The sequence below is a fragment of the Gossypium hirsutum genome, chromosome A13 (assembly GCF_007990345.1).
Source record: "Gossypium hirsutum isolate 1008001.06 chromosome A13, Gossypium_hirsutum_v2.1, whole genome shotgun sequence".
NCBI classification, from domain to species: Eukaryota; Viridiplantae; Streptophyta; class Magnoliopsida; order Malvales; family Malvaceae; genus Gossypium; species Gossypium hirsutum.
Window position 1 is genome coordinate 97,716,765 of NC_053436.1, and position 14,042 is coordinate 97,730,806.

Here is a 14,042-nt window from a genome sequence, read left to right on the forward strand (position 1 = left end):
CACGTTTTTACTCAAATTCTCAAAATCCAACATTAACAAGCTATTTTTCAGATTTTATTTAAAACATGTGATTTAATAACTAAAAATTTAGTTTTAAAGACTAAATAACGTTTAAAACTATTTAGGAGTTGAGTTATTACCTTAGACGGTAAAAGACCAAGTGTTTGATTGAAAATTTGAAAAACTCACAAACTTGACAATTGACACGAAGTCAAATTAACATGACTTGAAGTCAAATTAAAATTGAAATGATTATGCGACTTGAACCAAAATAAAAATTGAAACGATATCACCCAAAGCAGCACACAAATATGAGATAATTTAACGTTACTGAACCTGGATGAAGAATAAATAATATAGAGAGGCGTGATAAGGCGCAGATGCCAAATATATTGCATTTGGTATTTTATAAAATAAATGTATATCATCACCTGCTTCTATATATTATTCAAATTTTGATCAAATACAAAATCTTTTTAAAAGTATTTTTTTCACGTGGCCTTTCCAGGCCCCAAGTCAGTCGAAGGTTATGAAACAAAACAAATTTGATTCATAAGAGGAGTCCTTTTCCCTGCAAAACGATTAAAACACACCGACAAGAAAATCAAAACTCCTCTGAAAATGGCTCTCTCTTGCAGTAACACCCTTTTCCCAAAACCCTTCGTTACCTCTTGTTCTTCTCAGACTCAGGGGACCCACTTCTCCAATCTCCCACAACCCACCAAGCAAGACCCCATTTTCAAAATCAAAGGACCTTCAACTCTTTCAGGCCACATTACCGTAAGTGGCTCAAAAAACGCTTCTTTACCTCTCTTAGCAGCCACTCTCTGCTGCTCAGGCACTTCACTTCTCCACAACCTTCCCAATGTCTCTGATATCCAAGCCATGGCTTCCATCTTGAGCTCTTTGGGTGCTAAAGTTGATGCCTTTGATGGGAAAATGATGGTTAACAGCGATGGAGTTGGCAAAGTGGAGGTTGATTTGGAGGAAATGAAGAAGATTAGAGGTGGGTTTTTTGTTATAGGGCCACTGGTGGCCAGGTTTGGTGAAGCTGTTGTGGCCTTGCCCGGTGGCTGTAATATTGGAAAGAGGCCTGTAGATCTCCATCTTCGTGGGTTAAGGGCTCTCGGTGCTGTTGTTGAACTGAGGCAAGTTGTACCTATAAATTCACCTTTTATTTTCTTAGTGGGATCTTTGCTGTCTTAAATGAGTAGATGAGCTTGTTCTGCAATGTTACAGGGATGGGAAAGTGTGGGCACGTGCTGCAAATGGCAGAGGATTAGTTGGGGGGAAATTCCGACTGGATTATCCAAGTGTTGGAGCAACTGAAACTCTTATGATGGCAGCATCCATGGCTGATGGGACAACTGTGCTCTCAAATGTGGCCAAAGTAATGGTTTGAGGCATCTCAGTGATATTTGAGGAAATCTAGAATTTGTACTCTTTCATAATTTGTTGCTCTATATTTTTTGATAACAGGAACCAGAAGTGGTCGATCTTGCTCGCTTTCTGACCGACTGTGGGGCATGGATAGAAGGTGCAGGGAGCGACAATCTAATTATCAGGGGAAAAAGGCAGCTCTATGGTTCTGAATGTGTTATAAAACCTGATCGAATCGAAACCGGCACCTTCATGCTTGCGGCGGCAATTACTCGCTCATGCATATTAATGTCACCTGTCATTCCTTCCCGTGTCTCATGTTTGATCGACAAACTCTCCCAAGCTGGCTGCAAAATTTCACGGTTGGATCAGCAAACATTGCAGGTATAGTAACATAACATGTTTACCTTTTTTCATTTAGTTTATTGTTTGTGTGACAAGAAAACTATGATCACAGGTTTCAGCACACCCATCACATATTGGTTATGATTTGAAAAGTTTCGATATTAAGACGAACCCGTTTCCGGGATTTCCAACAGATCTGCAACCTCAAACAATGGCACTTCTCACTACATGCACTGGTTCCAGCTTGGTGGAGGAGTCCGTGTTTGACAACCGTATGACTCATGGTATGTATAAGTTGAGCTATAATACATAGTCGACCATGGTAAACAACCTAATTAGCCCCTAAACTTTTATATTATTTTCATCACCTAACTATAAAAATTAAAAATTTCAACATAATCTCTAAACTATCCGAATTGTTTTTTAGTTACAGTTGGATAACGTAACCATTTATTTCTCGCATAAACTACATGAACGGTTACACAAACTATGAGAGTGTTGTTTTGGTCATCCAATAATATAATTTTTAATTTAATCATTAAAGTTTTTGAAATTAACTTTTTTGTCAGCAAACCCTTAAATTGATAAAGGAAGTTTGACATGGCCTTTTTTATTGGGCTAATAACAAAATTATCCTTTTAATATTTATATATTCTATCAATTTAGTTTTAATTCTAAAATAAACAGAATTTAATACTCAACATTTACAAAATATGTCATTCTAATCTTAATTATTGACTTTTTTTTCTCTCTGTCTATTATTTTATGCTCTTAGTTGGTGTTATTCAGCACATGAAAACTCAAAGGTTTCCAGTTTCCTATGTTAGGAAGATCTTAAGTTATTGATATTTTTTTTAACACTTTAGATCAAATGATGCTTCTCCTACACAAAAAATTAAAAGGTAAAGTTTTTGGTGCTAAAAAGATCACAAGTCGTTGGAGTTTTTTTTATAATTAATTTTCTATGTTAAAATAGGGGTTCTTCGGTGCCAAAAAACTAACCTTGTTAGCATCAAATGGAATAAATGAGATGATTACAAATGTGGAATATGTCTCTCAAATCTGATGATATAGTTTAAATTATATCGATGGTCGAGATCAAAACTAATCTACAATTTGAGATTGTTAAGGGATTTTCCAAAACCCTTAAGATTACATAATCTTTTAAGTTTACTTTATATATTTACCTTGGTAACCCTAGTTTTACTTGATGTTCTGTTGAGTCACCAAAACTTTAAGTAGATAAGCTTCTTCACATCTTCCATGAATCGGACGGTTTAAGTTGTTCAAATGAGTACCATTTAATCAATTGACTTCCATAAAACGCTCTGTGTGCATTCATCACGGGCTTTGGTTAGTGGCTTGTGACACTAATGCCAAATACTAATAAGAATGTCTAGGGTTAATTCAGTGATTTATTTAGAATTAGGACTAAATTGATAGGACATAGATAAAATTCGTTATTGGGCTAACAATAAAAGGCCATGTTTAGGGCAAAAAATCTAATTTCGAAAATTTCTTATAGTTGACTAATCAAAACATAAATACTTAGTTCAGTGACTATTCATGTAGCTTATTTGAGAAATAAACAGACCCTGACTAAAAGAACGAAACTGGATAGTTTTGTAATTAAATTGAAATTTTCATAACTGGATGATCAAAATAGTGACTAATTAGGTGACATATATATTAGCCCACTGTATGCTTGCTTGCTTCTTTCATGAAATCAGCTATAAGCATTTTTTTCATTTGGTTATATAGCAAGGGAACTGCAGAAGCTCGGGGCGAGAATTCAGGTTAGCGGGAGCAATGCACTAGTTTACGGGTTTGACGAAGGAAGGTAAGGTGTTTAACTTTGATACGATGTTGGTTTTATTTGGAATCATTGACCCACTGGATGGTGACCTGTGACAGTGCATTGGAAGGCTCTCGTGTTATTGCAAGAGACTTGAGAGGTGGGGTTTCAATTATATTAGCCGGATTGGCTGCAAAAGGAACCACTCAGATTCATGATATTGCACATATTGAACGAGGCTACGAGAATATTGACATGAAGCTTCAAAATCTAGGAGCTGATATCCAAAGACTGACTCACACCAGCGCCCCATCTTTTATAACCTTCTTACATTTCAAACATGCACCCCGATTTGCATTTCATTAAATCCCACGACTCTTTAAACCATTTCATACCCGAGAAGACCTAGATTCCACAAGTATTCAAGCCTTAATTCTTTTCGTTGTTGTAATGAAAGAGTGGCAGTTCAAGAATAAATTATGGATTTCAATTGTTTAGATTAGCTTCGAAATCCATGCTTGTTGCAACATATGCAGCTTTGTAAAATGATAATAATGTTCTGTATGAAAACCACCTGCATTAAAACGTTTGATCCGCTGATTTCCAAACTTTCCTTGCTAACCCAAAAGAAAAGAGAAACCTAAGATTTATAAACCATTAAGTAAACCAACAAACCAAGTAAACAAGAGAACATATATCCTATATGAAGAAAATACTACAAAATTGTCCAAACATTGGGAACAATGCATGTTAGTGTTCAAAATTTTCCGTTCTTTTTACCCTTCCGGATAAGCATGCGCTTGGAATAACATGAAAAAAGGGAAAAATAGATAATACAGTTCCAAGCAGTCAATGGTCACAATAATTCTGAAAGGAAAGAACATGAGAAACGAGGAAATAACCAACATGTCGTTTATCATTCTGGCTTTGATACTCTTCTCAGAAGTTTGTACATGCCAAAGACATTCTTCTCCTGCCACAAGTATGGGATGAAAAATGACCGATACTTGGCAGGTGAGAGCTCTCTGTCCAAGTACGGTAGTGCTGCAATAGGCTGAAACAGTTCCAATTTCGATATATCATATGTGAAAGAACAATAGAAAAGAAGAAAATGGAGATAGAAACCAAATATTCTGCTTGTACCTCCCATGCTGATAGGTCATTTCCACGATAAGGGAAAGGTCGGTTCAGCTGCAGCTCGACCAGGAATGTACAAGCTTCAATATCTCGGAGCTGCAAGTCAGGGTGGGTCAACATACAAATGTAAAGCATAAAGATTAAGGTTATTTTATATGAACTAGGTCACAGAAAGGGTCAATTACATATTGCTCATCTGATGCCTTGTTTTTATTGTTAAAGTATGGTGGTGCTGCCGCAGTCCCTCCCAGAGTATCATTGAAAGGGAATGGAAGAAGACCTCGGAATCCGTCATCAATCCATCTCACTTCACCAATATAATCAGGAACAAAAAATGATGACGGGTAACGGTGCCACTCACTTCCAACACAAAGTACAGAACCTGCAATAAAGCTTTTGTTCTTGTTGGTAACAGCACTCTTCAGCATACATGCCAAGTATAAACAATAAAGAAAATCTAGCAAAAGAATGGTTCTTTGAAACTTTTAGTAGAACTACATGGCAATTATAAAGGAAGGCTATAGCTGCTAGAGAAAAAAAAAGAAAAAAAAGAAGAAAACTACACAAAGCAAAAACATGTTATGCATTATTGATTAAGTTCTGCATAAAAATAAATGTCAACGCTACATTGCTATCAAAGAAAATTCATTTTTCTTTGTAGGTTTACTAATAACAAAATGAAACAAGGGACAGTGCATCATATAAGAGATTATCCATTACCAGTTCCTGCATCATCATGGTGCTCCAAGATCTTGTAAACCTCCATTGGTGCAGCATAGCCATTGATCAATGAGAATGTACGTGAATGTGAGGCACATAATATGAGGCTCAGGGCCACAGGTCTCAGAAATTTGGCCATCTGCGTAAAAATGCCAATACCATTTGAATGAGAGCTTAGCGTTGTAGGCATAGAGAATTAAATAGGTGTAGAAGATGCCCACCATAACTATAATAGAATTATCGTAGGGATTATATTTGTCTCGGAAAAGATCAGGAAAACTCTCAATGACAGCAGAAGCAGCAACACAAACAAGAGGGTATATGGGATAAAGGAATCTGCATGACAATTAAATACAATGGACTGTTACAGAATGAAGCAGGCAAGACCGATATTAAAGATTGTTCGGGACATGTAAAGAGACAATGACAAATGTGCTCTGTTTTGTTCCCTTGCAGAACATTCCATTCAAATTAGCCCAAAGTTTTGGACCAAAACAATTTCTGAACCCTCCTTGAAACTTCTAAAAGTCATATATCGGAATGTTCTTCATTAATTTATCTATTTTATGTCAGGGAAAAGCAGGAAACAAAATATAAACAAAATTTGCTAAAGACATAGGATAAAGGTTAATTGTACCTTTCTTCTTTGTGCGGCTGCAGAGACATAAATGCCAGCCATATATAGAGAGGAGAGATTACGATAAGCAAGTCAGGGGCATACTTCTTCCTTGCAATTGGCAGAATTCCCAGGAAAAGCAAAGCAAGGATGAAACAGAAGTTGAAGTTGTTAAACCCATTCCTTATATAAAAAAGTGGCCCCTCAGTCCCATACAAATGGCTCTCACCACCTCCTAATACATTATATACTAAGAGATTAAAAACAGATGATGTCCAGCGTTGGTAGTAGCAGTGATCAACGAGTACGGAGAGTGCCTGGCAAATGAACTTCAATTATTCACAATTGAACAACAAATGGAAAACTAAATATAAACCAATTACAAATATGTTAATGTCAAACTCTAAGTTAAGATATCAAAACAATATATCCAGATGGTTTACAGATAATAACCAAATGGAATGATTAAATTTACTTACAAGAAGAGCTATTGAGGTGACAGCACCAGAAAGAAATGCTTGTTTGAATTGTTTAGCTAAAGAGTAGAAGGTCAGTGGAAGAAATGCCAAGATTGAAAATGGCCAACCTAGGATTACACCGACAGCTGCAACAGCAACAGCCCATGCAGGTTTCTCAAGTAAAAATAACCCTGATGAGAGGCTCATAGCATACATAGAGAATGAACTAGGAAGAAAACCTGGAAAAAAAATTATCACAGTGATAAAATATAGCAATTTGAGAGAAAGACAGAATTTGTTAGGCATTCTCATATAGCTTAAAAGCACATTTATTGATTACTTTGTTAGAAGCAGCTGAAGGCCTACAACCAACAAAGAAAAGCATGACAAAAACTTATATATCATCATTCTGGAGATTGACAAAGGAAGACGGAAAAAACCACTCACTTGTGCTCGCAAAGAAACAACCACTAGCCAAGCAGAGCATTGCAAGTGCATAAGATGCAAGCCGCTTTCCATATTTTCTGGAAAGTGCTACCACTAGAGTAGCATCTGAAATAAGAGATAGAAAACCAAGAAAGAGTCTCACCGCATAGAAAACTCTCACCTGTAAGATAAAAAAGGCAACTATAAAGTATGTTTTTTATGTTTTCTTTATAAAGAAGAAAACAACAACAGATAATTAACATCATCCAAAGGTTGAAAACTTACTTTTTCTTCAGCAAACAGCCAGGAAGCAGGTCGGCCCACTAACTCATGGAAAATAATGTACAAATATGATCGGAGCGCAAACTCGGAACTGCAAAGAACATACAAATGAGATAACTCTCAGTCAAACAGTTCCTGACAACTGAGAAAAATCTGCTCACCATGACAAATTATTTTTCAATTACCAATAAGAATGTAAGATAAGAATGTTTCCAATGAAAGGGTAGAGTTCAGACAAGTTTTTATAACTCAAATAGATTCATGCTCCCAGAAAAAAGAAAAAAAGAAAAAGAAAAGAATGCATCTGCAGATGAAGGAAATAAATCAAATGTAATATGATAACCATATGTAACTACTTTGTAATAACAAAAAACCTCTTCAGTTCACTTACAACCCTAATTCCAACCATGTCATGCAATTAGGTATTACCTGAAATTTTCAATCAAAATCCATTTCCAAATCATACACACTAGCACACAAACAATCCCAACTAAGTTCATCGATTAGCTCCATTCAGACCTCTGTTAAAGAAAATCTACACGAATCCTTACTGATGAACATAAGCACCATCTAATACACTCAAAAACATATAAGCATTGATCCATAGACCATAAGTACGAAATTTATGGATCACCTAGTAGTAGCTGACTTAATTTCTTACTTCAATGAGTACATTTTACAAATACTAACAGCATAATGTTCCCCAAAGAGTCCCATTACAATTCCTCACTTTCCAGTTCTCACTGACAATAATTTTAATAACTAAAAATAGAACATCTTTCCACAAAACTTCATTTTCTTATACTTGAAAAATATATATATATTTTTTCTATTTCAAAATTACAATTTTCGATCCGCTTTCATCAAATTTGAAAAAAAAGTACAATCAAGTATAATCTTATGGGCAAGTACGTATAAAGTAAGATTGAACGCGTAGGTAAAGGCGATTACCTATACTCCCAAGTTTGGAAGCCGGATTTATAGAGAAGATAATGAAGAGGCTCCCAATAATTAAAGACTTCATCGCAGTCGTGTATTATATTTGATGTGGCGCTCATATACCGTAGCATTCCCAAAGCAAACAACACCGTGAACCACCCCAATCCGCGGTCTTCGCCGACGCCGTCCGATGATGATCGTCCTGGCTTATCCACTTTCGTGTATGATTCAGGCTTCGACGGTTGTGGTGGCGACGACGATGAAGGAAGATCCGACACCGTCGCTCGCCTCTGCCGGGTGGAGAAAGACATTTTCTGGGAAATTGAACTTTTCTTTTTTACGGGGTTTGAGAGTGAGAAGTGACTCAGTGAGTGGAGCTTTTTGGGGAAGAAAAAAACAGTTGAATTTTCAAAGAGAGGAGCAGTGGGTTGGAGTTCTAGGAGAAAATTGAGAAAAGGGGAGCTCCATCCCCGAATTATTCTTTTCTTCTTTACAAAGTCATTCTTTTATTAACTTTATTATAATTTATAAATAAATATATTTTAAATATCCATATTAATTATCTTTTATTTTTTATTTTATAACATACTATCAGTATGATTCTGTTATCCATCTCCTATTCCATCATCATGGAACGCTCAAAAAACAACCACTATTAAAAGTCTGAACTTGCTATTTTCCCACATTTTCTTAACCGCTCAATCACCCAAAGTTTACTATCATTTAGAGTCAAGAATATTATTAATCTTACAGCCTCATGAACAAAAAAGAAAACCAACTACAAGAAGGGTTTGAAATTATGACCCTTAGTAACTCTCCTCACAATTGAGGTCTTGCACACAATATGTTTAAAAAATATTTTATGTATAGGTTAATTTTAATTTATGATTAATTCGATTAACTTGTTTTATTCCTATTTTGAGTAATTTTGGTTTTTAATCTTGAATTTATCAAGCAAAATTTAGATTGATAAGGAGCATCATTATGATTTTAATTGAGGTATGATTTTGATTTTGATTATTTATTTTTTAAATTCATTCGAATTATTTAGTTAGATTTTTAAATATTGGTGGGTTCGTAAGATTTACTAATGAATATGTGTAAAATATTCTTTACAAGTTGTTGCACTCCTCGAAGTGAATACAAAAAACAATTTAAAGATATGATCATGGGCGTTATAAATGACATAATAATAACCATTAGAAATGAAAACATGGTAATAAATAAAAGAACAGTGAGAATTCTCAATACAACCCTTCAAAAGATAGAGATAACTTGTGTTATCAATGTTACATGACAGATCATTGGTCACATATTTGGCATATGCCCAAATATTTTGTAGCGATGAATACCATCATTACAGTAGTAAGTATTTATCTTATTTAGTACTGAAACAAACCAATATTATTACAATATTTGGTAGTACAAAATTAGTTAAAGGCTCTAGAAGAACTAATATATCGATATCTGATATCTGAAGAACAAAATTAGTAAGTATTAATGCATAATCCTCTAGAGACATTCAATGTAATGGATCTCATATTGAGGTTGTGAATGGAAAAATAAAATTTATATTTAGTATGAATAACTTTTGCTATAAATATCTACATATTTTGATAGAGAAAGATTCAAATATTGAATTATATTATGCATGATATTCATATACTTATCTTCATTTTGAAACGGATAGAGAAAGATTCTATTATTGAATGCATGATATTTATGCTTAAAGGCTTGATTGACTGTTAAAGTAGTAGTGATTATCTCCATCGTTTTCCTTCACCATCATTCGCATAAAGAGTTGAAAGTAAAATATTTAACTGTTAAAAAACCCACTCGAATTGTGGAATATTTTAAAAGAAAGATGTGAACAATAGAACATAACAACTCTTTCTAAATCTCGTTATGATTGGGTACACTTAAAGTGCAATCTTTTAAAACTGTGAGTGAATATAACTTTGCAATATTGATTTCTCAATTAAAAATTATGTGGGAGAATATTACTAATGAGACCTTATTAAAAAAAATTCATTTTCATGCTTCAAATGTGCTCTTATAGTAGCAATACCGTGAATAAAAAGTTTTAAGAAATATTTTGAGTTAATATTATATTTACTTGTGATTAAACAAAATAACAAGCTTTTAAAGAAAATCACGAAGCTCGTGTTATTGGACCTGCCTCATTTCCTGAAGTGAATGCATACATAATAAATTTGAAAGATATAGTTGTGGACATGGACGTGGTACGTAAAACTATAATAATTGTCAAAGAGGTGATCATAATAATCATTTTCACCACTAGAAGTGGAAAATTGAAGATAAATAAGAGAAGAACAAGAATTCCAAAGAGAACCCTTTTAAGGAGTGAAGATATCGATGTGGTATGGAAGGCCATTAGTTGTTTACCTATCGTAGACCTGAAAATTTATGAAAAGTTGTTCGTTATATACTTACAGTACACCTGAAAATTTTATTATTGAATAAATATTTCTTAAAGGAAAGGAAAAAATATCTCGTAGACAATACAACAATGCATACTATCTTATTTGATAATGAACGAACCAATATTTTATAATATAAACTTAATTTAAGGCTCTAGAAGAGCTTATACATTATTTTTCGAAGAAACAAAGTGATAATTAATGTACTATGTTCTAGTCAGTCTCAAATAAATTATTTTAGTTTAAAAGGATATTTGTTGTAACAAATATCATTTTGAGATTGTGGAAGAGGAGAAGATTAAATTTTATGTATTAAATCTATCAATTTCTGGTAAAAAATTGTATTGAAAAATTAATGTCTTTTCCTCTATTCGTATTATACATATATTACCATGTTTAAATCACATGTGGTGGTAAACCAGAAGTTTATATTAATTTTGTTGAGTCACGTGCATAGTAAACCAAAAGTTTACTAGTTCAAATATAATTAGTTGGCATGACTAGTATGATCATCTCGATCAATAATGATGCAACAAAAAGAGAATTTACGTTGAAGTTTATTAAAAAACCTAAAGATTCTTCATTTACCAAGTGTTGTTTATTTTCAAATAAGATTTATTAAACCTCATTGGTAAAAGTTGAGATTTGATCTCTTTCATTTCAAAAAGAAATATGGGCCCTTTTTACCAAACAAATAGATGTTTTGATATGATTTAGTAGATACATTTACAAGTTAATCACATGTGAATTATCAACTCACAACTTGTAGTTTGTGAAATTACTTGTTTAATTATTTATTTAAGAACAAAACTTTCAGATTATGGAATCGAGATAATTCTTACTAATGTTGGCGAGTTTATTTCTCAGACTTTAAATGATCATTGTATGCTAGATTGTTAGTGCGAATAACTATCACAAAACCTGTAACTTAGACATATAAAATGATTTAGCTGAATTAATGATTAAATACCTTTAATTGGTAGCTAAATCATATCTTTTGATAACAAAACTATTGTATAAGGATATGATATGAATCAACACTTGTACGCATCATGTCATAAGACATGATAAATACACCACATCATAATTGACTTTTGGTCAGGAGTTAAATACAACTAATTTTAGAGTTTTTAAATGTGCAAAATATGTTCAAGTTGATATACCACAATGCACAAAATGAATATTTAAAGAAAGTCGAGAATATATTAGTTATGCGTCTACTTTTATTAATAAATGCCTTGAGTAAAGTGGAGATTCAATTATAACATTATTTGATGATTAGAACTTTGATTTGACAGTTTCTCAACATCTGAGAGGAGAAAAATAATAGTTGGAGGAAATAAATTAATTAAAACGAGTTATCATTATCTAGATCCTCGTAGAAAGTAATTTGAACTAGAAGTTCAAAAAGATAATTCATTTTCTTACAAGTTATTTGCCAGATGTATTTACTGATATGATAAAAATAACCACGTGTTATATACCGACTAAAGTTTTGATTTGAATTGATGTCCTAGTAGGACAACTTGTTAGCATAAATGAAAGTAATGCATGTCTGAAGCATGATAGTTTGATTGGTTTCAAAAATAAAAATTATTGTAAAAAAAAGGAAAAAAATATGGATGGTTATATAGTGGAGGTGGGTGCTCGCAAAGAGACTCAAGACATAACTAATTATTAAAACTATAGAAGAGATTCAGGTACCTGAAGATGAAAATAATGAAAATAAAGAGATCTCGATAATTTATATTAGTATGAGAGAAAATAAGAAACCATGAAAAATAGAAAGTTGTCAACAATGATTTTGCATGTGATCTTATTATTGAAATAATGAAAGAAAACGAAAAATTTGTTGAGAAATATAGATATGGAACAAATTAGCCAAAATGGAAAGACGTAGTTCAAGTAGTATTAAATTCGTGCAGTTTTTAGACCAATAGTCCAAATGTTTAAAGATATAAAGCTAGTGAGATACAAATGAGTAGTTTTACGAAAATGAAATAAATGAAGTTTTTCATTAAGTCTTAACATTGATTATACTATTCTTTTATGGTAGATGTAATGACCTTTAGATATCTTATTGATCTGATAGTTCATGAAAGATTTGACGTGTGTCTAATGTGATGTACACGAAACCAACTAAAAATACGAAAAAGGCAATTGCACCTATCGATAAATAGTATAGCTATGGTGAGTAAATATATCATTTCCACGAGGACTAAAAGTACTAATAATTCTCGTCTTTCTATTATCTAGCCAAAAAATTAAAGTGATTGAATTAAACTAAAATTAACTAAATCAATTAAATAAGAACTCAGCAAATAATAAATCAGGAAAATAATCGAATAATAATCAAGAAGCAAAACCGTACCCAGGAAAGAATCCACCTAGATTGCATCTGTCATTATCAATCTGAATTAAAAATTTATTTACTTAATACCTTGATCCGTAGAAGTCCCTAAATTATGCTAATATCTCATCTCTCTTCAAGACTAAGAGCAACTAACTCTAGGTTGATTAATTGGAATTTCTTTCTAATTAAAACCCCTATTATTGCATTAACTCGATCTATAGATTTTTCTATTAGATTTGACCCTAATCCGGTAGATTTATGTCGTCCTATTTCTAAAATTGCATGCAACTCCACTCAATTATGCTAGATTTACTCTTAAACAGTGTCTATTCCTCCACTGAATTAAGCACATCAAACATGAATTAATAATCCAAAAATATTAAATCAAGAATTAAGCACACATAACTGAGAATAAAATTCAAGTATTTATTGTGTAAAACAGGAATCAAAAGATATAATTCATCATAGGGTTCATCCCCCTAGGTGTTTAGAAAGTTAGTTCATAATTGTAAATAAAAATATCTCAAAGTCAGTATAACCACAAGAAATAAAGAAACTCATAAAAACTTCAAAGAGATTAGAAGGAGATCATCAATCTTGATAGAAATTTGCTTCAGAATCGACTTCCATGGCGTTTTCCGAGTTGTTTTCTTCAATATTCTCTGATGACTTCCTTTTCTCTTATTATATTTGGTATTTTTAGGTTTTAAAATGTCCGAAAAACTTAAAAATTACATTTTTTGCGTGTTTGGAGTGTGAATCGTGAAATCCACACAGTTTGGCACATGGCCGTGTGGTAGCTCTTGTGGTGTAATACCCCCTACCCGTATTCATGCCGGAATAGGGTACGAGGTATTACCGGAGTTTACGAATTAAAATTTTTTTAACTCAATATAACCCCTTTATAGATATCTAACTTTCCTTGCAATTTTAAACCGAAAACAATCCACATCAACCAATCCAATTCAACATATTTTCAAGATAGATTAACGCATATAGATTCACGCATATTTATAAGATAACATCATCACATACCAAAACCAGGTTTGTTAACCATACAAATGACTAACTTTACATTCATTTCATAGAATCATTTACTTTATTAGATTATACATGCCATTGATTTCCAAAATAACGTTTCTTTAGATAC

The 14,042-nt window shown here is 33.0% G+C and overlaps 2 protein-coding genes across 2 annotated transcripts; one reads left to right on the plus strand and one right to left on the minus strand.

Moving 5' to 3' along the window:
- The first annotated feature begins 474 nt into the window (after window positions 1-474).
- LOC107895233 (UDP-N-acetylglucosamine 1-carboxyvinyltransferase 2) lies at window positions 475-4,112 on the plus strand. The gene is made up of 6 exons (XM_016820509.2): window positions 475-1,148; window positions 1,240-1,390; window positions 1,480-1,764; window positions 1,838-2,009; window positions 3,487-3,565; window positions 3,640-4,112. The coding sequence occupies exons 1-6, from the start codon at window positions 622-624 to the stop codon at window positions 3,884-3,886; spliced, it is 1,461 nt and encodes a 486-aa protein (XP_016675998.1). The 5' UTR covers window positions 475-621; the 3' UTR covers window positions 3,887-4,112.
- An 87-nt stretch (window positions 4,113-4,199) lies between these two features.
- Window positions 4,200-8,615, minus strand: LOC107895232 (dol-P-Man:Man(6)GlcNAc(2)-PP-Dol alpha-1,2-mannosyltransferase). Its single transcript, XM_016820508.2, has 10 exons — window positions 8,111-8,615; window positions 7,163-7,250; window positions 6,899-7,058; window positions 6,473-6,690; window positions 6,015-6,310; window positions 5,599-5,713; window positions 5,378-5,516; window positions 4,843-5,039; window positions 4,664-4,753; window positions 4,200-4,574 (listed from the first exon to the last, which is right to left on the minus strand). The coding sequence occupies exons 1-10, from the start codon at window positions 8,407-8,409 to the stop codon at window positions 4,437-4,439; spliced, it is 1,740 nt and encodes a 579-aa protein (XP_016675997.1). The 5' UTR covers window positions 8,410-8,615; the 3' UTR covers window positions 4,200-4,436.
- Window positions 8,616-14,042: the final 5,427 nt, after the last annotated feature.

Excerpts from the sequence above, each read along its gene's own strand:
- LOC107895232 (XM_016820508.2), bottom strand. The coding sequence starts at position 8,409 with ATGTCTTTCTCCACCCGGCAGAGGCGAGCGACGGTGTCGGATCTTCCT. Across the intron at positions 6,691-6,898 it reads TTGTTTCTTTGCGAGCACAA|GTTTTCTTCCTAGTTCATTC; the intron begins GTGAGTGGTTTT and ends TTTTTTTTCCAG. Across the intron at positions 6,311-6,472 it reads TCACCTCAATAGCTCTTCTT|GCACTCTCCGTACTCGTTGA; the intron begins GTAAGTAAATTT and ends TTCATTTGCCAG.
- LOC107895233 (XM_016820509.2), top strand. The coding sequence starts at position 622 with ATGGCTCTCTCTTGCAGTAACACCCTTTTCCCAAAACCCTTCGTTACC. Across the intron at positions 1,149-1,239 it reads GGTGCTGTTGTTGAACTGAG|GGATGGGAAAGTGTGGGCAC; the intron begins GCAAGTTGTACC and ends GCAATGTTACAG. Across the intron at positions 3,566-3,639 it reads TACGGGTTTGACGAAGGAAG|TGCATTGGAAGGCTCTCGTG; the intron begins GTAAGGTGTTTA and ends GACCTGTGACAG.